This window comes from Sapajus apella, unplaced genomic scaffold (assembly GCF_009761245.1).
Source record: "Sapajus apella isolate SASKATOON/1434 unplaced genomic scaffold, GSC_monkey_1.0 scaffold65, whole genome shotgun sequence".
Taxonomy (NCBI): Eukaryota; Metazoa; Chordata; class Mammalia; order Primates; family Cebidae; genus Sapajus; species Sapajus apella.
The window spans coordinates 4,069,287-4,094,752 of record NW_022437005.1 but is presented as its reverse complement, the minus strand read 5'-3'; the positions used below and the strand labels follow the sequence as shown (position 1 = coordinate 4,094,752).

Genomic DNA, 25,466 nt, shown 5'->3' with positions numbered 1-25,466 from the left:
GCTCAGTAACTATTTGTTGAATGAACAAATGGTTTGCTAGCAAACAACTAGATAAGAGAGTTACATTGTGAATTTAATAAGCATACACATGATGATCATTTTTAGAAGATATAATAGAGACATTTTGGATATATAAATGCATTTCCTTTTACATCTTGGGGAAAGTTTGGGAGGGAATCAAATGAGGCAGGTCGGGAATTTTGCCCTGCAAATATCTAAGATTTTCCAGGAACCCCAAAATGTTTGCTAGCCCACCGTTGGAGAGTCTTCATCTTGAGAGTTGTAAAGATGATACAGAGCCACCAGTTTTCTCCATGTTGCTTTTCTCTACACTGGGGCTTGTTAGAATTCTCCCAAAGAAAGTTAAAATTCCCCAGAGATCTCTAGCTTTGCTAGCTTGATGCCTCCCAGAGAGTTCTTGCTTTCCCTTTAGGAAGCATGACAGCACGAATAGTACCCATTATTTAAAAATGTGCTTACAACATCTAGAAAAAAAAACAGGCTTACTCATTAGCAGCTTTCCCTGTGCCTTTCTGAAGTTGTGGTAAATAATTCTCCCCTGTTCCCCACAAATAGTTAATTATAGCACTAGCAGCAGCTCTTTGAGGCGGGAAGCCAGGCATATCTGCAATGCCCAGGGGAGATGCTAGAAGTCCTCCCTGCCATATTCTGAAAGCAGAGGATTAGAGCAGATGAATTTTTCCCACAGGTTGGGGAATCCATAAAGACATCTCTACCTCGCTTCTTTTGCATACCTTCCCCATTGCATATCTCCTTTTCCTGATGCTTCCAAGTAACTCTCAACATGCATCACTCATGAATGGTTTATACCCTGTAACCTCTTGGCATGTTATCGAGAAAATGAATTTGACCACAGATGGGAGACTAAGTCAGAAACTGCTTCACTTGGGTCTCTTGGCTTCACTATTTGGGTTCAAAATATGGTTGAGATCATGTGCCTATAGATTCATGGTTTACCCTCTTAGTTCAGTGCAATCTCTGGAAAAGGGCAGTAGGGGTGGGTGGGGAGCTGGGCTGTGCAGGGAGAGCTCCTGATCTGGGAAGGCATCTCCACTCTTCCAGAAAAGTCAAGGATCAGGCAGAACTTTGACTATTTTGCAGACCTTAAGAAAGGGAGATTTTTCTGGTTATCTGAGTGACTCCAGTGAAGCCTGTGAAAGCAGAAGGGGAAGTCAAAGAGATGAGAAGTGCAAGGAACATTTGATAACTGTTGATGGCTTGAAGATGAAGGGAGCCATAAGAGAAGAAAGGCAAGTGACCCTCAGAGCAGAGCACAAACCTGGCCAACAGCAAGGAAACAGGGACCTCAGTCCTGCAACCCCAAGGAACCGAATTCTGCCAATAGCCTGAAGGAGCCTGGAGGGAATTCTTCCATAGAGTCTTCAGACAGGAAAGTACCCAGTCTGGCTAATCACTTGATTGAAGCCCAATCCAGCCATGCTGTGCTAGATTTATAGAAACAGTGAGACAATACATTCATGTTCTTTTAAGCTGCTTTGTTTGTGATAATTTGTTTTGCACAGTGGCAAATGCATCACCTGTTTTATGGCATTTGATCTTCCCTTTGATCCTGTGGGCTAATTCTTACCCTATTTGATAGATGAGGATACTGAGTCCTCAACAGTTAGGTACTAACCTGTGTAAGGTCACACTGCGGACAGGGGCAGAGAGGAAATCACATGATGACTATCTGACTTTAGGGCTGTTCCCCTATGCCAGGGGTTCTCAGGTTCAGCACTATTCACATTTGGGGCCAGATAATTATTTGTCGTGGGGCTGTCTTGTGCCTTCAGGATATTTAGTGGCATCCCTGGCCCTGACTCACTAGATGCCAGTAGAAACACCCCCACTACCCATTGTGACATTCCAAACTGTCTCTACACATTGCCAAATGTTCTCTAGGGACAAAATTGTGCCCCATTGAGAACCACTGTCCTGTGCATGAAGCCTCACTGTATCCTTGGACTTCAGGAGAAAATGTCTGCTCTCAGGCCTGGATGTAAACTGGGAATTTTTTTCATCTCCATAAGTATCAGTATCTGCCTGAGTTCTTCCCAAGGGCATTGATAGGAACAATGCCATGTTCCTCCTCTGACCTGTCACCAAGCCAGGAAAGGTGAACTAATGAGATCAGAGTGGGACTGAGCAGGGGTCATGGAGTACAGCAGATCTGAACACACTCCTCCAAGGTGGTAAGCTCCTTCAAGGGATGGTAGTGCATGGTACATTTTCACGCTCCTGGATGCAGTTGGGGATGATCCATGCTTGGAAATGACTCCCAGGAAATGCCTCCTGAATCAAATGTGAGTTTACAGGCAAGGTGAGTGAAGCGGGCATGGCAGCTGTGATGACAACGGTGGTGCGCTCCCCAAATGTCCTTCTTAGGGCCGTCACACGTTTCCTCAGGCTGCTAAATGTGGCTCAGAGTTTGTCTTTCACTGAGAATTGCCTTTGGTAGCCAGAGGTGATTTACCTAAGACAATGTTTACTCTGAGGGAGTGCCCATGCCAATAACTGGCCATGGCGGGGGGCACAAAAGCCTGATCCCTTTGCCTCACACTGGGGTAACTCTGAAGGGCCATTCTTGCTTCTAAGTTTCCTGTAAAATCGACTGAGGCCCCTGTTGCAAGCACACCGCTGCTCAGCTTCTCCCTTTGCCCAACGTTCTCTTCCATACTTTCCAAGAAGTCTCTGGCACCCAACGCTGCATCGCAGAGTCTGTTTCCAGGAAATTCACAACGAAGACCCCATCTTTGTTTACTTTTTCCTAGAGGAATCATGCCTTAGGTAGTGAATTCTAAAGTGTGCAAAGTAGAACTTACGCATGGTTAAAATTAACTTTGAAAACTTCTTAAGGCAATTATAAACTGATATTTTGTCTCAATACATGGCAAGTGTGGCATTTCCCTTTCACAGTGGAATCTGGTTGTGTTCCATTGTTCTCATGGCAGATGAAGAAGTCGGCTTGCAGTTACGAAATATTTTGAATCAAAAATATTATCTTTGAATGCTGTAGGTTCGCCCCCAGAAAGGCAAAATGCTCCCAGTCTGAGGGTCACCAGGGAACCAAGGCCAACTGCAAACTCAGTGGCTTTCAGTGCACGGCTACTCCAGAGCATAAGCAAATTGAGCAGAACAGTGAGTCCAAGTGCCACCCTTTTTATTTCCCTCTCCTTTTTCACTTTTCCATTTATAGCTGAGCTCATTGAATTCATATAAGTGACATAAACTTATGATGTAACTTCGCTTCTTTGCACCACATTATTTTCAATCGAGAAAATTCAGTGACTAATTAGTGCAATTTTTTAAAGAACCACGAGTTTTCATAAACAATATCAGTTCTCATTTAACTTTTTACTTAAGTCAGACTTCATATTGAGGGGAGTCATGAGTTGTATTTTCTCCCTATCAATTATAGCTGTGTGGCCCCAGGGAAGTCACCTTCTCTCTCTCTCTCTCTGGGTCTATTTTGCCTCAATGGTAAAATTACATTTTAATGGTTCAAGGTCAAGGGCTGAATCAATGTTTCTTTAGGACTCTTTCTGCTCTATAATTCTCTTTGTGCAGAGGAGCAGGGAAAATTAATTATGGAATACAAATGAGTATAGAGCAGCACCGTGGAGTGGTTAAGGCTCCTTAGAAATCATGAGAATTTGGGAAACTCACAACTCACTCTTTGTCCACTTTATGCTACAAGGAAATGAGAATATGAAGAAATAGCAGCCACAAATGCCCTCTAGAAGAAAATGTTCTAGAAAAATACAAAATGCTATTTTTACTTTTGTGTTCCTTATAATATTAATAAACTTACCACGACTATGTTTCTTAATAAGTAAAATATAATCAAATGTATGTGCTTTATTTTTTTTCTTCAAGAAAACATTTGGAAGATAAATTGGAGAATTCCTACATGTTTCTCAGAGCAGCACCTCAAAACCTCAGACCTCATCCTCTTAGAGTTAACAAGTGTGAGGATGAAAAACAGCCTATTCATTGGGTATAAATCCCTTAGAAAAGGGACTAAAATGATCTAGTTTCTGCTTTTACCCAGCCCGCAGGCTGTGAGGCTCTCATGCAGTCATAGTGATGATGGTAAGTAGAGGTGACCTCAAGTTCCATTAGTTATCCACTGGAGGAAGGTGTGGTCAAGACAGAAGAGGAGGAGGAGATTTTTCTTCATGATATTTTTAATTTGAAAGTAGAGTTTCCAGCATTTTGGGAGGCCAAGGCAGGTGGATCACCTGATGTCAGGAGTTCGAGACCAGCTTGGCCAACATGTGAAACCCCCGTCTCTACTAAAAATACAAAAATTAGCCAGGTGTGGCGGCACACGCCTATAATCTCAGTTACTCAAGAGGCTGAGGCATGAGAATTGCTTGAACCCAGGAGACGGAGCTTGTGGTGAGCCAACATCATTCCACTATCCTCTAGCCTGGGCAACAGAGTGAGATTCTATCTCAGAAAAAAACAAAAACTAAAAATAAAAAAACAAAACAAAAAAGGAAAAGAAAGTAGACTTTCCAAAAGGTAACAGCATTTTCCTGTCTCTTCTCTTTTAATTTATAATAAGTAATCAAATAGTTAACTAATCCAAATGAAAGGAAAGAACAGTTTGGCCACAATACACACAAATCATATGAGTCACATCCAGTTAATTTTAAAGAATATGAAAATTTTCTTTTGCTCCAGTGGTGTTGTTTTATGAGATTTCAAGTGATTATATTATCCAGTGAAGCTAGCTTGTGTGGGTTATTGGCAGTATCTTGAAAACTCTGCAAATATATTCAGGAATAGACCCTTAAAGATAAAAAACAGATCACCACCAGATGGTGTGGCTGCCTTCTGTGGTTATTAGACATGTGGATACATTTGGATAAGAAAGAAGCTAGAAAGATACGCTTCTAAATATAGAACACAAAGGAAATATCCATTCTTTGAGATGAGAAAAGCAAGGAAAGTTTTATTGAACTGATAGACATTTCTGACTTGTAAAACTGAAACACATTTAAAAATGACTGAGGAACAATTGTATGGTCTAGAAAAACTGCTTAGTAAAGGAAATATATGTTTTTAATTCTCAAATCAAATGTAACCTCTCTCAAGAAATGAAGTTCAGGTTATTTTTTATTAAATTATTTGGCTTCCATAAGACAAGTGTGTGTTACTCACAGAACGATGAGTCCTTCATGTTTTTAAAATATATTTCATTTTAATATTCTACTTCAGATGTGCAAGTATGGTTTGACAGAACTGTGAAGCAAATATTATCTTAAATAAATCTACTTTTCAGAAGCTTCTCAAGTACTCGTAGAATTTATGAGGTATTGACAGATTGACCATGAACTGCAGATAGGTTTGGCTTTAAGATTTGTTGGTGCTGTTCTAGCTCATGTTTAACAAATCGTACAGAGCTTTTGGGCATAAAATATTTATTTTTCCTCTAATGTTGAAAAGGTATTTTTAGTTTTATTATTTCATCCCAGTGTTGGATTGATTTATTATCTCTTCGAATTATTTTCGTTATCAAAAGCTTCCAGACACATTGTCCTGCTTTGGTGCTTGTACCACGACTGTGAATATGATTAGGAAGAAGGCAGATTGAGCTTTGAAAATGAAGAACTGGTTCTTCATGGGATTCTTTGTGATAAATCTTGGAAGTAATGAAACAGTCATTGGTTTCTGTTACCAACAATTAAGAATGTATGTAAAAGAGGCGCTAGGGAGAAGACTATATACTACTTTTATTTCCTAATGGAGACACATTTTGGGACAAGGAGAAAATATAAGATGAGAAAGGTAATACTATTCCATGTATTAAAACCCTGAAGAAAAAACATCAATCATTCATTCATTTGACATGCCCAGCCATTTCCTGAGCAACTAGTATATACCCAGAACTGAACTATGCAAAGATATTATAGAAATAAACAAGACACAACTTTTGCTTTTCAGCATCTAAACGATGATATTCGGCAGTCAGCTAACCTTTTAGCAGGAAGAATTGGAAAGAGAAGAGAGCGTCTTTAACACAGTCTACATCAGAATCTGTTTTCTTAGCTATTGTCTGCATATTGATGAACAAGGATGAATATAAAGAAAGTAGCACTTTAGCTCTTTCTAGTTTTTTTTTTCTGTTTTCCTTTAAACATAAAAATTAATTGCTACACAAGAGACAAACATCATTGAAATTTCTGGTCTGAAGTTAGAAAAACAAAAACTATCTTGGTTTTCTACCTTTTTATTTTTTATTTCTTAGGTTGGTAGCAGATCTTGGAGAGAGTACATTTCAAGGATGAAGAAATAACTTACTCTTAAACTCTTTGTTTACAAAGCATAACTTGCAACATCTATGTAAGAGGTAAAAGCCTGGACCTCCTTTGGGTTACTTGGTCCTTCCCCTTTTCTCTCAATACTTTCATTTACTTTTCTTTCTGCAACCTGCTTGAATGTGTTAGAGAACCCCCCACTTGGGGTATTCCTACACTAGATGTATTTACTCTTTTATTTAACATCTATAAACCCACAAGGCAGAATCCTTATTTTACTGTTCTCGAACTGTTCATAGTCAATGATTTCTGTTTCAGAACAGTGGCCGCTCTATTTTTCTATCAGCAGATTCCAAAATTAGACAACCACAGGAACATCATGCAGGAAAGACTCAGACCTTAATCTTATATTTCAGAACAAGGCAGTCATCATTAGCAGTTTTTTTTTTCTTTTTGCAAAGAATTATGAGATTTTTGTGTTTTATTTCCTTTCCTAGAATGAGCTTATTATTGACAACATTCCCGACATTTAATCTTGATGATAAGAGAGAGAAAAGGTATAGAAAACTTGGTCTTCTTTAGTTTCTCTGCTATTTTCTGTTGGTCTTCATGGGCGGGGGAAGATGGTTACCACTACCAGGTAGAGGCAATTGGCTATCTGGACCCTTAAAATAGGTAATGAAGAGGAAATAGACACCCCTTTTGGTGATAACAGATAATATTTTGAGGACAAATGATTAGAATCACCAGTGCCTGATCTCCTCTTTTCATTGCCCAGTGAGTCCCATTTTCTATTTTAAAAATGTCAGTGTACACTTCAAGAATCAGCATTTCAGAGATCATATCAAGAAGTGCTAGAATGGGAAAGCTCAGCCCAGTGGTGCTAAATAGTCTCTCTGAGCAAACAGTGACTTTTGAGTTCCACTGTTCCTCAGTTCTCTTTCCCAACCCAAGCTTTTTAAGTATCTCTTTCCTTCCGCCCCCAGTTTGTGTGTTTCTGAGTAATCTGGGAGCAACACCTTTAATCATGGAAGAAGAGAAGCCAATGGGATTTTTAAGAAAGCATATAACTAAAAGGAAAAAAACTGGTCATAAATGGCAAGGTTATCACATAGGGTTGAAGTGTAGGAAAGACCAATGTCATGGTGTACCACAGTGATCTTTGTCTACTGGTACCCCCCTTGGATTCAGAGAGGAGACAGGCAAGACCCCTGTCCATAAGGCTGCCCAGTGTATCCCCAGGCAATGAATTGATACAGCCAAGGCCAAGGCTGCTATCATACAGAGTAGAGCACTTCTCCCTTAGGTCTTGGTGCCAGCTTCTATGACAGATCCTTTAAGAACACTTGGCATTGGCTGGCAGCACAGGCATCTTAACTGTTACTGCAAAAGTAAAGTTAAAGTGGCTTCCTAGAGCAGAAAGCCCTCTTTAGGGAAGGTGGGAACTCTTGGGTTGAGAAGTGAAAGAAAAAATTGCCCGTGGCCTGTCAGGTGGTGATCTGCTGAGAGACTGTTTTCTCAGAATCCCTAATTGAAGCTCAAATTAAACCCAGGGAAATGTTCACATGAAAAGCCCCACAAGAATGAGTTTTCATATTCTATCAGCTCAAAAGAAATCTCCTGTGAAAATCCTTAAGTCAAACATCTGACACACTTTTCATCAGCTGGTCCCTTAGAGTCCTGAGAAAGAGGTTACACTGCCTTCAGTACAGAGAGCAACTTCTCCGAGTTAGTACATGCTTTTCCTCTTAGTGATTTGTATAACAGAAGTCAGAATCTACCCATTCGGATGAGTGTATAGATACGGGGCATGGTGGAAGATATGAGTGCCGAAGATCCTATTCTGAAAGCAAGAAGTGGGAACACTGGGAGAGAAGCCACTTTGTTGCTAAGATGATATGTTTGATGGGGGAAAAGTTGAATCTGAGCATCAGAGGGAGTAGGAAATGGGATCTGGAGTCCAAGAGCAAGGTAAAGATTGAAGATTTAAAAAAAAATGGGGGTGATGAACATCAAACAGACAGCTGAGACATGAAGATAAATTAGATCAGTGCTAGAAAATATAAGAAGAAAGGCTGAGAGAGTCTCATGGCCACAGTCATGCGTGGATACTGAGAAGTCCACTGCCTGCTGTGAGCTGGTCACTTACTGGCTCCCTCATTCTTTCCATTCACAACATGGGGCATGGCAACCTCCTCTGAGCATGTGAATTCACCAGTAGAACCTTCCACAAAATGACTCATTGAACTGCTTGCTGTCTTCCTGTCCATCACAGCCCAAAACGTGGTTCCAGGCAACCAGAAGTCCTCATTCAATAATAACTCAGGAGAAGACAGTAAAAGGGTGGTATCCCAACTTCCTCCTCCTCCAGCCATACAAAGGGGCCTGTGATTATTTATTATGCACAAGACAGAGGAGCAGAGTCCCTGGGATGACTCTGCAAAGCATCCATTTACCCTATCATAAGACATTAAGTACCTTTACTTCAAAATCCCCTGCCAGCCCCTCCACATCCCCATTGGTGGGCTCAGCTGTGGCAGCAGAGATTGGGAGGCAGGTTTCTGGGGAAAACTCACCCTGGGGTCTGTCTCCAGTTGCTGCTTGTGGTGTAGGCTGCGTCTTTTCTTGGCCTTTGCAAGGCCATTGTGATAAAAGTGGTACAGGCCTTCAGCAAAGGGAAGCTGTGAAGAGTCAAACAGACACAGGTATAGTTAGCTTCTGGGGTTGGCCTGGGGACAGGGACACCAAAGCTGGGGTTGCTTGCAGGGCTCCATGGGGTGGGGAAGTATACAAGAAAACCACTGGCAAGCCTCTTATCAGACATGGCCCTCTATTTCCCTGTCACTGTCCTCCTCCCCTTCTTGCCTTTGCGTATGTGGTGGCCACTCTCCTCTTGCCCCTTAATTCTTTCCCCCATTTTTAAAGTTTTTGCACATCCTTTGATTCCCTCTCCTTTTCCATAGAGCCTTACTTTTGCATTCACACCCATATCAGATTCTCCTTGTCCTCCTTGGACTAGTGTGCATGCTCCAGGTATCATCTGGTTGCTCCAGAATTATGGTGTAATGTTTTCTAGTCACGTCTTCCCAGCTGGACTGTCTGTCTTGAGTCTTGGGCTTTTTCTGTGATCCCTTGGTGCCTCTTATCAGGCTAAGCATAGTGGGAACACCTAAATTTAGTAAATACCTGTTGGATGGCAGGTCAGGTTTCCCTTTAGCTTCCTATCCCAAGGACCCTTGAGATTAGGTCACAGTCAGTCAGAGAAGTCATGATAATGAGAGCTTGTCTGTGACGCAGGGCCTCTAAGAATCTTGGAGAGCCTGAAGAGGCCAGACATTCATTCTATGATTCAAGGTAACTTGGTGGGAAGAGCCTTGATCTGGGAGTTTGGAGACCCGGATGTGGCTCATGTCTGTTACCATCAGTATAATTGTGGGCAGGTTGTTTTCTCTCTGGGCATCTTTTTTCTCTTCTATATAAACATAGAGCCTTGAAGTTCCCAGGTTGCTCCCTTTTCTCCACATGTCTTCATATTGATGAAGACGCACTGCAGTTCTTAACCTGATTAATTAATTTAATTGAATGCTCACAAATTATTGACAAATAGTGTAAATATGTATATCTTTTGGAAATTGGACACATGGTTTCATCAGATTCTCAAAAAAGTCCCTAAACCAAAAAGCATTCCACGACTTGAAGTATTTGCTATTGAAAATTTTGGTGTGTGTCTTGCCATCCAGTGTTAGGAAGAAAAAGGAAGCAGATGTGGATGGCTTGATAGAGGGGTTTTCTAACATAGATGGGGTCAATTCGAGACTTTTGGATCACAAAGAGCCTCAGTATGGCTCAAATATTTCTTAAAGAACATTTATTATTATTATTTTATTTTTAATACAAGGAAATATATAGTAAATATAGAAAACTGAAAAACACAAATAACGAAGTGAAAATTCTTCATGTTTTCCTTTTTTGCAGTATTGGAGTTAGGTTACCTTTTTAAATTTTTTTTTTTTTTAGGCTTCCTACTTCTAAGAGCAAATGATTATTTCCTTAATAATAAAATGAGTGAGTTTTAGATCTTCTTTGCTTAAACACACACACACACCCAACCCCACATATTATTATGCAAAGTGGTTCTTCCCTTGTCAGATGACATCACAGACTTCCACTTACTACCTCCTTTTTCAAATTTTTATTTTGGGTTTGAGGGTACATGTGAAGGTTTGTTACATAGGTGAACATGTGTTCTGGGGTTTATGATGCATATTACTTCATCACCCAGACTCCTTCCTTCTTTAGATCTGCTGCATATTACTCCATTACATGGGATATACCATGACTTATTTAGCCTTTCCATTATTGATGCATATTAAGATATTTCCATTTGCTTTTACATTCGAAGATAATGCTGTGTGTTGGGGTGGGGGAATGACAGAGTAAGAACTTTCAATAATCTACAGTTATATACAAGCAAATGGAACTCTGAAAAAAATTGCCAAATCAACTTTCTCAGAACACTGGAAATTAACAAGAGGCTTGCAGCAACCCAAAGGGGATTTATTCAATACAAAAGTTGGATCTCAGTAACAATGGCAAACCGTGTGCTGGTTTAAATTGCCCCATGACCATCTTCTTCTCCATAGCTCTGCAGCATCTTTGAACATGAACATTCTCACAGTTACGGTAGCTGTGAAAACCAGTAGCCAAACAAATACTACAGGGTGCAGGCTGGGTTTAGAGTTATTCAAAAAGCCCCATCTCTAAATAATTGTCTGGAAGCTATCTGGAAAAGTTCCATTTATGGGATTTGTTGTTATTTGATCTGTCCCAGGGTTTGCTCAGTTGGAAAAACCTTACTCTATCCCCCCAGGGAATTTGTGAAAAACAATCAGTGGCAAATTTTTAAGGTTGCAATTTCCTGAAGTAGCAATATGAATTAGGGCAAATAAAAGACTGGACAAAAACTAGAAATAACCCACATTTCTATCAATTGATAAAACAGTAAACAAAATATGATCTATATGTACAATGGAATATTATTTTTAAATGGAAAGGAATTAAGCAATGATACATGGTAAAAAAATGGATGAAGCTTGAAAACTTAATGCTGAGTTAAAAAGCCAGACAGAAAGGTTATACGTTGTATCACTTCCTTTATATGAAATTTGTCCAGAACAGACAAATCTACAGAGCTGGAAATTAGATGAGTGGTTGCCTGGAGCTGGGAGGAGACAGAAATGAAGAGTGATTGTTAATGTCCAGGATTTATTTCAGGGTGGTAAAAATGTTCTGAAATTCAATATTGGTAATGATTGCACAACTTTGGAACTATACTGAAGATCGCTGAATTGCACATTTTTACAGGACAAATTTTATGTCATGTGAATTATATCTCAATCAAGTTGTTATTAAAAATACTGTGATGAACAGCTTTGTAACTATCACTATGTGTATAGATAAGAGTTTTCCTGTAGGATACATACTAGGAATTCAATCTCTAAGTCATAAATATGAACATTTGGCATTTTGATAAATACTTCTGAAAAGTTTCCCTATAAAGTTGTATATTCCAAGATCCACCAAAAAGTGAGTAAGAATAAAAATATATATTTCCCCTTCTCTAAGTAACTCTGGATTGACATTTATTAATGATATTTTAATTTTAGCCAATTTTTAGACAAAATGGATCATCTTGTTTGAATATTTTTAATTATTTTGAAAGTTTGAGCATCTTTTCATATGTATATTGACATTTGGTTTCTTCTCTTTTGTGCATCTTTCTATTGTGTATTTTTGTATTCCTTGTGATAAGCCAGGCACTGTGTTTGGTGCTGGAGAGAGAAGGGTAACGGTGATGTAGTCTCAGCCTACAGATAGCTCACAATTCACAGGGAAGGCAGATTTGCGCACAGCAATATGTTAATCGTACTCTGTGGTGGAGTAGTTTAAGAACATGAGTTCTGGAGCCGGACTGCCTTGGTTTAAATTCTTGCTCTTCCTCATAACAGCAATATGACCGTTGGCAACTTTTTTAACCCTCGTGGGCCTCAGGTTTTTTACTTATAAAATGTTTTTGTTATGGGAATTAAGTGAGATAATGCATGAAAAGTGCTTGAATAATGTCTTGCACTCAAGCATAAGTTACTCTTTTTATTGTTAGAATACAATGTGCTGTAGCAGAGTTATTGACAAGCTGCTATGGGAACCCAAAGAAGAGATTATTTCAGTCAAAGGGATACTTGGGGAATGTTTCTTAAGCTTTTGGAGGAAGGGAAGGGCATTCAGCTTATGAGACTCTTTTCCACTTTCATTAAAAATTCTATTTTTCTAGCGTTTTAATTTTGAAGAGTGTGATTGTTTAAAGTCATAGCCACAGTTCTTTAACACTCTTCATACGAAGAATTGAGGTCCATGATTCCAGCCCTTGCATCTGGGGAACATGATCACTTTAATTAAGAGTGGAAGTGATGCCATGTGACTTCTGAATCTGTCATAAGAGGCCACTGTTCCCTGGAGCACACTTGCTCTTAGGGTCCTGGCGTACGATTTAAGAAGTCCAACTCCTCTCAGGCTGCCATGTTATGAGGAAGCCCAGGCCACACTGAGAAGCATGTGTAGTGCTTTGCCTAAGAGTCCTGGAAGAGCCCAGCCTTCAAGTCACCCCATTTAGGATATTAAATACACACATGAAGAAGCTTTCAGATGATTCCAACTCCAGCCATTCCAGCCATCTTCTAGCTGTTGAGTTTTCCCAACCCTCTCCACACATCATGGACCATAGACAAACCATTGTCACTGTTCCCTGTCTGGATCACAAATTCCCACATTCATGAGTATAATAAAATTGTTGTTTTATACCACCAAATTTTGGGTTGGTTGGTTACTCAGCAATAGACTACAGAAACAAGTAGCTAGCTGAAAAAATAAGTTTTATTTCTTCATCTTTCAAGCCTATTAACTCGAAACTCTACAATAATATTGGTTCTGTCTGTCAACTGGTGACACCATCCCAGAGCAGCTCTGATAAGGACCCTCAAGGGACATTCCTGGCACAGGGGGACAGGCCTGGACTCAGAGCACCAGATACTGGATAATCTTCAAGGGCATAACCAACTTAGCTAGGGGTCTTTTCTGTGAATACAAATTGTTTAGAACATCGCAGCTTTTGTGATTTAGTTCCTGTTCATTAAAAACCACATTCCCTATGGCAACTTTAACATAAACATTGTATATGCATATTCCAGGCTCAATGGTTCTTAAATGTTTTCTCTACTTAACCCTGCTGATACACTCTGGATAATGTTAAGATTTAATAAAAAAGTGAGAGGAAGGGAAGAAAATGTAAGTGTGCTGTATTTTGCTTTCCAAAAACTTTCTCCTTTGAACACTATCAGGTGGTATGAACTTGACCTTTTGTTTCCTGTTGCAGAAGGCAATATGGATCTGATTTTTTTTTTTAATTTTTAATTCTTTGGAGTCTCGCTCTGTTGCCCAGGCTGGAGTGCAGTGGTGCGATCTTGGCTCACTGCAACCTCTGCCTCTTGGTTCCAAGTGATTCTCCTGCCTCAGCCTCCCAAGTAGCTGGGATTACAGGCACCTACCTCCATGACTGGCTAATTTTTGTATTTTTAGTAGAGATGAGGTTTTGCTATTTTGGCCAGGCTGATCTCCAACTCCTGACCTCAAGTGATCTACACAGCTCGACCTCCTAAAGCAGTGGGATTACAGATGCAAACCACTGCATCTGGCCTAGAACTTAGAATTTTTAATACTAGAAAGAAAATTTGGAGTTAAGTGCCAGTGAGTATCAGAAGAGCATATTTTACCATAATTCTGGCTTGTTTTCGTGGTTTTTAAAAGAAATTAAACATAAATTGAGGTGCAGGGAAAACGCTGTCTTACAGTGGAATTCCAATTAATAAATGTAGAAGAAACGATGGACATTGAATATTGTCATTCAGAAAACATCACAGTAATAATTGTGGCTGTCAAACATCTCTAATAGATGTTAAAATTAATAGGTGAAATATAACAATAAACAATGAGAAATGTATCTTTACAGTGGAGAAATCTGGCAGAGATCACTTTACCCAAGCAATCTAAGTTGACCTCACCAGTGATGAGTCATGATATAATGCACTGAGAAGGGCACATAGTTCATGTGATTTTCTTGCCAAAAAGCATTCGATCAGGTAGAAACATGAGACAAACTCATAACTGGCCGGTACTCTTTAAAGTCTTTATGTTCATAAACAACAAAGAAGGACTGCGGAACTTTTCCAAATTAGAGGAAACTAAAGAGACATAACTATTAAATACAACCATATTTTGGATTGGATCAGAAAAAAGGACACTAGTGGTACAATTGGAAAATAAGATCCGTAGATTAGTTAATAGTATTATATCAATATTTATTTCCTGGCTTTGGTAATTTTGCTACAGTTATGTAAGATGTTAACTTTGGGGAAGCTGAATAAAGGGTATATGGAAACTCTGCTTTTTTTTAAGGTAATGTTTTTATTGTGATAAAGTATATGCAACATCAAAATTTCAATTTTAAAGGTTTTTAAGTAAACAGTTCAGTGATATTAAGTACACTCACATTGGGCAACTATCACTACTATCCATTATCCGAACTTTTTATCATCTCAAACTGAAACTCTGTACGCATTACATACTAACTCTCCAGTCCCCACTCCCTAGCCCTGGCATGCACCTTTCTACTTTCTGTATTTTTGAATTTGATTTCTCAAATTCAATTATAGAAGTGGAATCATATAGTATTTGACTATTTGTGTCTGGCTTATTTGACTAAAGCACAATGTCTTCAAGGTTCATCATGTTGTAGCATGCGTCAGAATTTCCTTTCTTTTTAAGGTTGAATATTCCACTTGTATACCATATTTTGTTTATCCATTCATCTGTAGATGGACACTTGAGTTGCTTCTATCTTTTGGCTATTGTAAATAATGCTGCCATGAACATAGGTGTACCTGTGTGCTATTTATGCAACATTTTTAAAGTCTAAATTTATTTCCAAGATGCAAGTTAAAAATGTAAAAATATTGGTCGGGTGTGGTGGCTCACGCCTGTAATCCTAACACTTTGGGAGGCCGATGAGGGTGGATTACAAGGTCAGGAGTTCAAGACCAGCCTGGCCAAGATGGTGAAACCCTGTCTCTACTAAAAATACAAACATTAGCTGGGTATGGTGAAACACGCTTGTAGTCCCAGCTACTCGGGTGGCTGAGTCAGGGAAATTGCTTGAACCTGGGAGGCGGAGGTTGCAGTGAGCCGAGATCACACCACTGTGCTCCAACCTGGGTGACAGAGCGAGACTCCGTCTCAAAAAAAAATGGTGAAAATATTTTAAAATTTAAATTTGAATGTCCTCAGAAGGGTCATGTATTTCCTAGTTTCAAATCAGAACCCACGTACCTCTCGACTTCCTATGGTCACACACTAAATTCCCTTTCTGTGGTTGTGTCACCTGAGGCAGCTGAGTTGCATCCTTGGCTTGGTCTAACTGCCTTGGTTTTTAGAGAAGATATTGTGGTTCAGGGAGGGGCAGGGCCTGACCAGAAGAATGGGAGTGCTCTGCAGAAAACCCAGCTCTCCTGAGTGTAAATCCAGTACCTTTCCTACCACATTGCTTGCGTTGCAGTCCTACGTCCCAGCCCCCTTGTAACCATGACTATGAATCCATGAGATTTTGGACTGGAATTCCTGAAGGAGATGAGTGGGACTCAAGGACAGCAAGGCTGGTGGGTGACATCCTCACTGCTGTGGTCTCAGGACCCATGATTCTGGATTCTTTGGTAAGAGGATCTTTCTTGGCTTTGAAAGAAAATGAAGCTAATTGGTCTTATGAAGCTAAAATTTGAACCTCTGATCAGCTTACTTTTATGCAATAAACAGGTAAATTGACTGATCCGATCATGAAGCTAACAAAAGATTAACCTGTAGGCATTGGTTATTTTTCTGGGACTTTTTTGTCTCTTGCTTTTGGAGTGCAGACCCAAGATCTACTGTCTTCTGAGCATCTGAGAAGCAGCTGCTTAAGAGCTTTGTGCAAGCATGAGCTCCACCGCAGGGAGAGAAAGACAGATGCTGTGTGACTTACAGTAGTATAATGTACTTGCTGCCCACACAGATCTCAAGGATGTAAGGCTGATCGATGCATTCCTGAGATTCTTAAGTAGACTGCAAATCTTGCAAATAGCAAAGACATATTAAACACAGTGGTAGATTCCCAAACACTCATTTGAGTGTCCCAGTAAGAAGCCTCTTACACTGCTGGCATTTAGCATGTTTTCAGGTGTTTTCTTCATTGAAACACAGACACACACACACACACACACACACATACACGCACGCACACACGCAAACACACACACACCCTTCTTTTATATCATCACCTTGTTCTCTTAAGGCAAAATATGCATGGTTCCAGAAGGAAGGAGAAAAAATGTGAAAGAATTCGCAGCAAGAAGATTCAGTCTGGGCGAAAGTATAATAATGCTGCTAAGTCAGACTTGCAGAGTTTTTAAAAATTCTCATTATGACACAAAAATGTATGGATCTCAGCAACACTTCTCATTGTCTTCTTTCTTTCCCTCTTACTTCCTTTCCCACTGACAACTATGGCTCCAAGCTACAGCCCCTCTCTGAACCCACACACTCCCTTTTCCCAGCAGTAGGGAACTCCAGGGAACTAGCAACCAATTGTGAACAGATAAAAAGAAGTGTTAAATTCTCATGGAGCCTATTTCCTGCTTCTTTTAAACACCAGAGTTCTCTTCCCTTAGGGAATCTGTAGATGCTCCAGAGGGTCTGTGACCTTGGCATGGCCTCCAATCCAAATTTTGTGCATCTGTGCATTCACTTGTTCTCAGGAGAGTCTACTGCTTAGTACAGATTCTCAGATGGATTCAGAGCCCTCAGAACAGTTTAGACTTCCTGAATCAGACTCCTTGCTTTACCTTTGACTGCCTTCTTTGTGTTTGTCCACTGTGCTGGTTTTCATGGTCCTCAGTCAGGCTTAGTCAGGATCTAGTTTGGTAGAACACTGGACATCATTTGCTATGTAAGATTTTTATAATTTTATTTGTAAGTGGGACTGCCATCAAGAGGTTTAAGGAATAAAAACTGGCAGATGAAACAATCATCCAGGACTGGAAACTGTCTCATCTGATAACTCCTTGTCCATTTCATTTGGGGACCTGAATTTTACCAACGGGGATAAGCTCTGCATTCTACTGACTTTCCCAGAGACCATTCTTGATTTCCTTCAGTTGCATGCAATCTCTTATGGGCAGAACATGATGCCCAGCAGTAGGGATGGGAGAGAAAGGGAAGCTCATCTGAATTTAGGTCTGGGCTAGGCTGCTGGGGGATGAGAGACCGTGTGGAGAAGAACTGAGGTGCTCTTTTTTCCATTTTTCACTCTTCCTAACATTTCTTTCTCCCTCCAAGTCAAGTAGGAAATGGGTCTTGCACATTACTGATATCTAAGCAGAGACCGCTATTGATTTTCCTGGATTATGTGCTAGGCAAACGGATCTCAGTGAGAATTCTGAAACTTCCTAATAGACAGGCCTGAGTTTTAACTTCAGAGCAAAGGGAGGGAGAAGAACAACTTCCAGGGTGATTTTATTTTTTAATTATCATCAACAAAAGAGTGACTGTGTCTAATCTAAAACACAGATAAAGTATCTTTTCATCACTAAAGAGAAATCACTTTTTTTTCAAGCAGAATTATTTATCATCAGTGAAACCACAGCTGCTGTCCCAGGCAAGGATGGGATAGTCTGATTGACAGCCAAAGACTACTAGGGACAGACCACACTACTCAGGTCTACTTTGGATCATGTCCCCCATGGAATGGGTTGGACCCAACCAATTTCCATAGCACAGAGTAGAGGGATCATTCCTTTAGGCATTTTTCTCAGGGATATCTTGCATTTACTATTCTACTCTTAAACCAGGAACACAGAACCTTTCTTGGTTCATACTTTTACATTCTTTCTCCTTTTTAAGTTTGTGACTTACTATGGAAGGCTGATCGTGAGTAATTACTCTAATTTGTCTGATCATTTGTCTTATCATGTTCTCATTGTCAACCCTCCAACTGAGCATCCCCAGTCAATCCTAGCAGAGTTGCTCCAACCCACAGCCAAGTGGAGCATAAGGAAATGCTTCTTACTTATAGAAAGAGCCACCTACAAGGCTTTTGAATACAGTAATAGGGAGAAGAAGAATCTTAAAATGTAAAAGAAAATTGAGTTACTGACATGTTGCATAAATCTTCACCTTTCAAAATTATCTTGGTATGCTGCAAAGAATGACCTCTCAGAAGACAGTCCTCAGAAACACTGCATTGCAAGCTCTATGGGGGACAACATCTGTTTTGCTCATGAGTACTATGTGCAGAGTATCATGTCACAGGTATCTGATGAGTGAATCTAAAAAAATCAGGAGGTTCTAGATTCTAGAAAGTTACTAAGTAGTTGTGCTACTCAGTGTGAATGACTAAGGTTATGGTGTTCTTTGGGCATTGGTAAAACATTTAATATATTCGGGGTTGACCAGGCCATCTAACTAAGTGGATCAGGTAAAAGACAGTAGATAGTGGTGAGGATTGTGGTAAACTGGAGGGCACATGCCCCTCCACAAGGCAAACAGATTGGAAGCATTGCGCTGGCCAAACAATACTCTATTTGTGGTCCAATGAGCGATGCATCTTGCACTTGTTAGCTCTGAGCTGTCTAGGACTCTACTAAGCACAATACAGAAGGCACATTGTGAGAGATACGGAATGAAAAGAAGCTCATGAGATTGAACAGAAGGTAAAAATACTCTCAGGTATTTTATCAAAATAAATAAATAAATAAAATTTAAAAAAATCCTGTCAATTAGAGACGAGACTGACATTCTCTGTTACTTTCATCTGTAGTCAGGTACAAGCTCTCTGGAACAGCCATAGAAGACAATAGAATAAGCTAACTACTCCCAAACATCAGCTTTGGGGTCAGACTTATGTCTAAATAAAGGAGAAAAAGGGGTGATGAGTAGATGTCTAAGCTAGAAAACTACATGCTAATATCTTCACAAGCAAGATATCCCTTTAAAAGCTGGCATAACCCACAAGAATGCCGCATTTGGCCAGGTCAGTATAAAACATGATTTGTTAGTGAAACTTTACTGGTACCCTATTAAATTTCACATAGATAACAAGGCTAGAGGAAAGGAATTTGTGTTTGATATCTATTTGCTTTTCCATTTTTCAACTTTGTATATCTGAGAGCAAGGGTATCAAGGACCAGTTAAACATTGAAACATCAGCCTCCTCTCACTGAGACAAAATTACAGAGAATATATAAAGAAGGGGATTTCTAGGAAAGAAAGTTTATTGCACTTACAAAGAGAAAAAGCTGGAATGCCATGCAGGGTTTGAAACGGTGTTGCATTTCCCTTCATTGACACAGAAAGACCTTCACAATATATTGTTTTTGCAAAAACAAAACAGCATGTTCAAGGTAAAAAGATGTCCACCAAGGTTCGCCTAAATGTTAACAACAGTTGGTGAATGTTAGAATATTTAATTTACTTCTGTTCACTTCTCTATATTATTTTCTACAACATGCTTTATATACTTAAAAAAATGGACATTGACAGAAAAGATAATTTCCATTTTGTCAGATATAAGGCATGTGCACTTCATAGAAATCTCAGCATTTTTGCACGGGAGATGACCTCCACAATATCTAGCATTATGTCTCATTTTACAGAGACTATGAAGGTGAGAATGTCATAATCTGAGCTCCTCTTAGGGAGCAAACTGTCTCTATTTGGGAGAGTTCTGTGATGGTTCGTGGGTACCTGAGGTCATGAGTGCCTGGAGAGCAAGGAGCTCTGATCTGCTCTGCCTGGAAAGAATCTGCCTGCGCCCATGAAGAGGAAATACTAAAGAGACCAAGGGGCAGATAAAAGAAAGTGGGGAGGGTCTAGAAGAGGTGTGAAGCTGGGCAGGAAGAGGCCACTGCCCATGCCCGGTGCTTACTCAAAGCAGGTGCTTACTTTAAAGTTCCTTGTGTTTGCAATGTAAATCCCCTCCTGGCACCTGTGATATCTTCAGGAAAATACATTCTAGTCACAGATGCCTTGGATGAGTGGTAAGAGTATTTTGGTGAGGGGAAATCAAGGGAGTTACTGAATTTCACACTTGAGTCCCCATTGTGAGGAGATTGCTTGGGAAGGATGAAGGCATAAGTTATTAACTGGAAAGTTTTAGTGGAAATAGGAAACTTTATTCAGAAGTGAAATGAAACTCTAGCTTCACTCTCAGAATTTGTAGGAATACTGGGAAAGGTTAAGACCTCTACAAGGCACATTACGGGGATTTGAGTGAATCTTATCTACATCCCAAGGGTACAGGTATTTCTAGTTGACATCCGGATTATATAGATGAGAAAAGTGAGGTTCAAAAAGTTTAATGATGTGGATATGGTCACAGCTCTAGAGTGGCAGAGGAGGGGCAGAAACTCATTGTCATCCACAAAGTTTGACCCAGCTCAATTTCACAGAAGGAGAGGCCTCAATGTTAGTTTTGCATCAATGTACACATTTTTTTCTTTTAGCACTAATTTTTTTACCTTTGAAATAATTTCAGACTTATAGAAAATTTGCAAGAAGAGTGAAAATAACTCATACAGCTATGTCACCCAGAGTCTCCAACTGTTAACATTTTATTGCGTTTAAGAAATTATTTTTCTACATATGCATATTACTTTGGTGAATCATTTGAGAATAAGTGTGTTTTCTAAGAACAAGGCAGTATAATATCAATATCAGAAAGTTAGCTCTGACATAATATTTTCTAATTTACAGATATTGTTGATATGTTGCCAACTGTCTTAATAATACCCTTTGTAGCAAAATAAAAAATAAAAAAAATCTGGCCCAAAGTTCAATCCAAGATCACACGTTGCATGTGATTGTCATGCCTCTTTTAATTTAGAAGAGTTTCTTAGTTGTTTGTCTTTGTCTTTTATGACATTAATACTTTCAAAGAGCATAGGCCAGTTATTTTGCAGACTATCTCTCAATGGGATCATCTACTTTCTCATCAGTAGATTGAAGTGACGCATCATGGCAGGGGCATTACACACATCATGGTGTGTGCTTCTTGATGCACACACAGTCTTAAATGCAGCTGCCTCAACTTCAGAGTAACTGCTCTGGTCTCACCTACCTAATAGTGACTTGCAAACAGCACAAGACACAGTTGTGGGTACATTTAGTGCTATTCACTCACATGTTTCTGAGTATCCAAGTATGAGAATGCCAAATAACTAAACAAATACAGCTTAGTTCAGTGGACTCCAATTGCTATAATTATCCAGACAAGGCTAGGTATGGAGGCCTGTATTTCCAGCACTTTGGGAGTCTGAGACAGGAGGATCATTTGAGCCCAGGAGTTCGAGACCAGCAACACTGCAAGTCCTCATTTAAAAAAAAATAAAAACTTAGTCAGACATGGTGGTGTGTGCCTCTAGTCCTAGCTATTGGGAGGCTGAGGTGAGAGGATCGTTAGATCCCAGGCTGCTGTGAGCTATGCTCATACCGCTGTACCCAGCATGGGTGACAATGAGACCCTGTCTCTAATACAACAAAAAAATTGCCCAAACAAGAAGCAGCTCATTGGAAACGAAATACAGGGTACCTGGCTTTTATTTATTTATTTTTATTATTCCTTTTTAAAGTTTTTTTTTTTTGGGTGGGGGAGGGCACGGCTGGGCCATAGAGAAAAAAATGAGAATGAGGAGCTGGACATTTTGAGTGAACTCAGTGACTCATAAACTCTAAAGGGCTAAAATAATCAAAGCTACTCAACAAGAAGCCATTCCAGTCCCAGAGGTAGAGAGGCATATGGATGCACAGAAAATCATATGCTGTCCCATAAAACCCACCAATGAGAAACAGTGTAAGAAAATTTCATGCAGAAGGCAAACAAGCCACATTATGTAGATGAATAAAGTAAATATGATTTCGCTGGAGAAGTGGATGGCTTCGTGAGTGGAGGAGCCTCAATTCTTTACGTGTGACTTCAGCTCCTCTCTCAACAGCACAAGGCCTGTGGAGTAAAGTAACTAGATGTGACAGAAGATCTCATTCAGCCTCAGCTTATTAGGGTGTGTCGTCAGCTTAGCATGGTCTGAGAATGTCCTTTGCATGTAGAACTAGAGACCAATTGATAGAACAGTTTCCCAAAGATCAATACATAAAATAGGCATTTGTAAGAGCTAAATAGAGACCTCAGATTAGATGAATTCCTATAAACTAGTCTGTAGAACTCACAGTGTGCTTTCCCCTGGGCATAAACTTGAATATGCCATCTTTCTGTCTGTAGAGCCAATGTTTTTCAATGTGTCTCATCTTCATAGGGCTAAACACACACTTGTTAATAAAATAAGAACTCATGGATGAATGTTCTTCTGGGATTAGCTGATTTGTAAGAGGCTGTGTGGAAGGGAAACTAGAGAAGAGAGGGGTAAGTCATTGACTTAGCACTCAGTACACGTGGCTGTAAACCTGCCCTGCATACTCCCATGCTCCCATGCCATTCCTAAGCATTTGTTCTCCATGGATAATGCTCTATTCTCTTCTGTAATTCCAGGATCCACTCTTCCCCATAAGCAGGAGCACAGTAGGAAGCAGCTTTTGTTGTTCATGGTTATTCACTATTCTAGGGCTGAGCTTACAGTCCACAGTGGGATTCAAACTATGATGTACCCCCTAAGACCTGAACAACTGATTTCTATCAAGTCTAGAATGACACCCAGGTCATGAAGCAGGTAGAGGGTATCTGACGTACAGCCTCATCACAAACTGTTTCTTTCTAGCCTCAGGCAACATTTCCATACATCATCCTAGAGAAAAAACTAAAAAGGAACATTATTTCTTTGGAATATCAGGGAGTAATGTACCTACTAGGAGAGCTGGGATCACAGTGATACACCACTGTCCTTTCTTTTCTTCTTGGCTTCTAAGTTAGGGATTTGTTTTGCATTCATGTATTTGTATGTCAGAGGAGGTGCATTGAATTATTTTGTTTTTAGTTGAACTAAGCTTCATGGATAGAACTGGCTGCTCTACCAGCCATTCAGTGTGACTTCAAGGACAATAATTAATCAAGCCATTAGTACCACTGATGCCATCTGCCAGTGGTAGTGGGATCAAAGACACATAACCTGACTTCCTAGTAGCATCATCTATTAAATGGTGTGCTACCTGTTGCCAGAATGAGTGATTCCATAGGACAAGAAGCCAGGCAGAGATCAAGCTTCTCCAACTCACTATTAACTCAAATTGTTATCCTGGGATGTCCTGTATGTGCTCATCCTGCCACACTTCCCAAGTACCGTTCGATGTCTCCTTCCACCTACATGCAAAATCCAAATTCCTCAGCAAAGTATGAGTGACTGCTCATGAACTGGCCCCAGGCCACTTCTTTGGCCTTATCTCCCAGTCCCTCGTCATCTAGACAGACAAAACTACTTGCAATCCTACTAAAAACCCTGCCCACTTCATTGCACATCCTGTGCTTTCCTTTACAAACATCTTCCTTTAAACCTCTTGGAATTACAAGCCTCCGTGTAAATTCACCTCAGTGTATTATTGCCCGCTTTGTGAAGCCTTCCTTCTGCTGACAGTCATTGCCTCACATGCACTATATATTAAGTCTAACACAAAAACTTTCCAGAGTTTTCTACATGGAGCACTCCCATTCATTTGTATTTCCTGTCAGAACATGAAGAGATCCTAGAAAGACATTAGTTTAACCCTTCATTTTATACATGAAGGAAAGAAGTTCAAATGCCATGTTTATGTACTTAATAACTATTGCAAAAAGCATTTGAGCCTTGTTGCTCACTGGCTGTGGTTCAGACAATGCACTGTTGACACCATTGAATCAGTTTTCCAAACTGGATGAGACAGACAACTGGATTTTGTGACACTCCTATGAACGAGTTGCCACAGACACTATTCTAGGGCTGAGCTTACAGTCCACAGTGGGATTCAAACTATGATGTACCCTCTAAGACCTGAACAACTGATTTATATCAAGTCTAGAATGACACCCAGGTAATGAGACAGGTAGGGGGTATCTGACGTACAGCCTCATCACAAGCTGTTTCTTTCTAGCCTCTGACAAACCTGAATTGGACCTAACTTTAGGTCCTCTGAGTAGCACATGACATTGATGCACTGCCTGCCTTCCCTTGGTCCGCCCTGGAGGTCACCTGCAGAGAGTATCAACAGATGCCGACGTCTTTCAAGCACCTCTCACCTGAGGGTATTCTCTGGCAGGGGAAGCATGCTTGATCTACTTACAGCAGGCAGAAGTACCAGAGATTTGATGTTCCCTGGGAGCAACCCTCAGCCAAGAATAAATGGTACCTGGAAGTTAAACATCACAACCTCCTCACCCTTTGATGGGGCAACTAGAGAGGTTATAACTGTCAGAGGGGCCTGTAGTAGGAAATTGGAGTAATGGTCCATGTTTTGTTCATATCTCCCTGTGTCCATTCCCTGCTAGTCTCCTTCCACACTGACTCTAAACTTGGCCATCTGACTTGCTTTACCCAGTGACACTTAGTAAATGCAACACAAGCAGAGACTTGAAAAGTGTTTTCACATAGGGTTTGGTTTCTCCTCTATCTATTGGAATCATCTTAGACCAATAAGATTGAATCCCAGTTGCTTACTTGTTTCCAAATCCATGTCTTTGTGTCTAGCATTATATTTGTTTACCAGACTTACTCAGTGTATGTTTGTTGAATGACCTTAATAATTCTCTCCTTCTATATGTCCCTGTGGTGTGGCTGTAGCTCTTGCTAATTTCTTGGCCCATTGGTTTGAAACTCCTATAGCTCTTTTTTGGTCCTTTTCCTCCTTTTCCAGCTTATGGCCAGAATGTTTTGCTTCTGGCTTCAGCTGCTGGGTCCAAATTTGGGTTAATGACAAGTGTTATTGAAGACACAGCTCTCCAATGTTCTTTTCCACCTCATTATGTCCCTTCACCTCTGCCTAAAGTGCTGCTACTGGACTTCAGGAGATCACAAACGGCTTGTTTCCCATCCTTCTCTCCATATTTTAGGTTCTGCAAGTTCTCTC

General features: G+C 40.1%; 1 protein-coding gene across 2 annotated transcripts in view; it reads right to left on the bottom strand.

Annotated features, from left to right (window-relative positions):
- Window positions 1-25,466, bottom strand: part of PCSK2 (proprotein convertase subtilisin/kexin type 2) — a 244,114-nt gene that overhangs the window by 205,823 nt on the left and 12,825 nt on the right. Inside the window, exon 2 of one of the 2 annotated variants that reach the window (XM_032248043.1) lies at window positions 8,864-8,968. The exons of the other annotated variant lie outside the window; for it this stretch is intronic. Coding sequence (XP_032103934.1) covers window positions 8,864-8,968 — 105 coding nt within the window. The remainder of the gene's footprint in view (window positions 1-8,863; window positions 8,969-25,466) is intronic. 2 annotated transcript variants of the gene reach the window in all.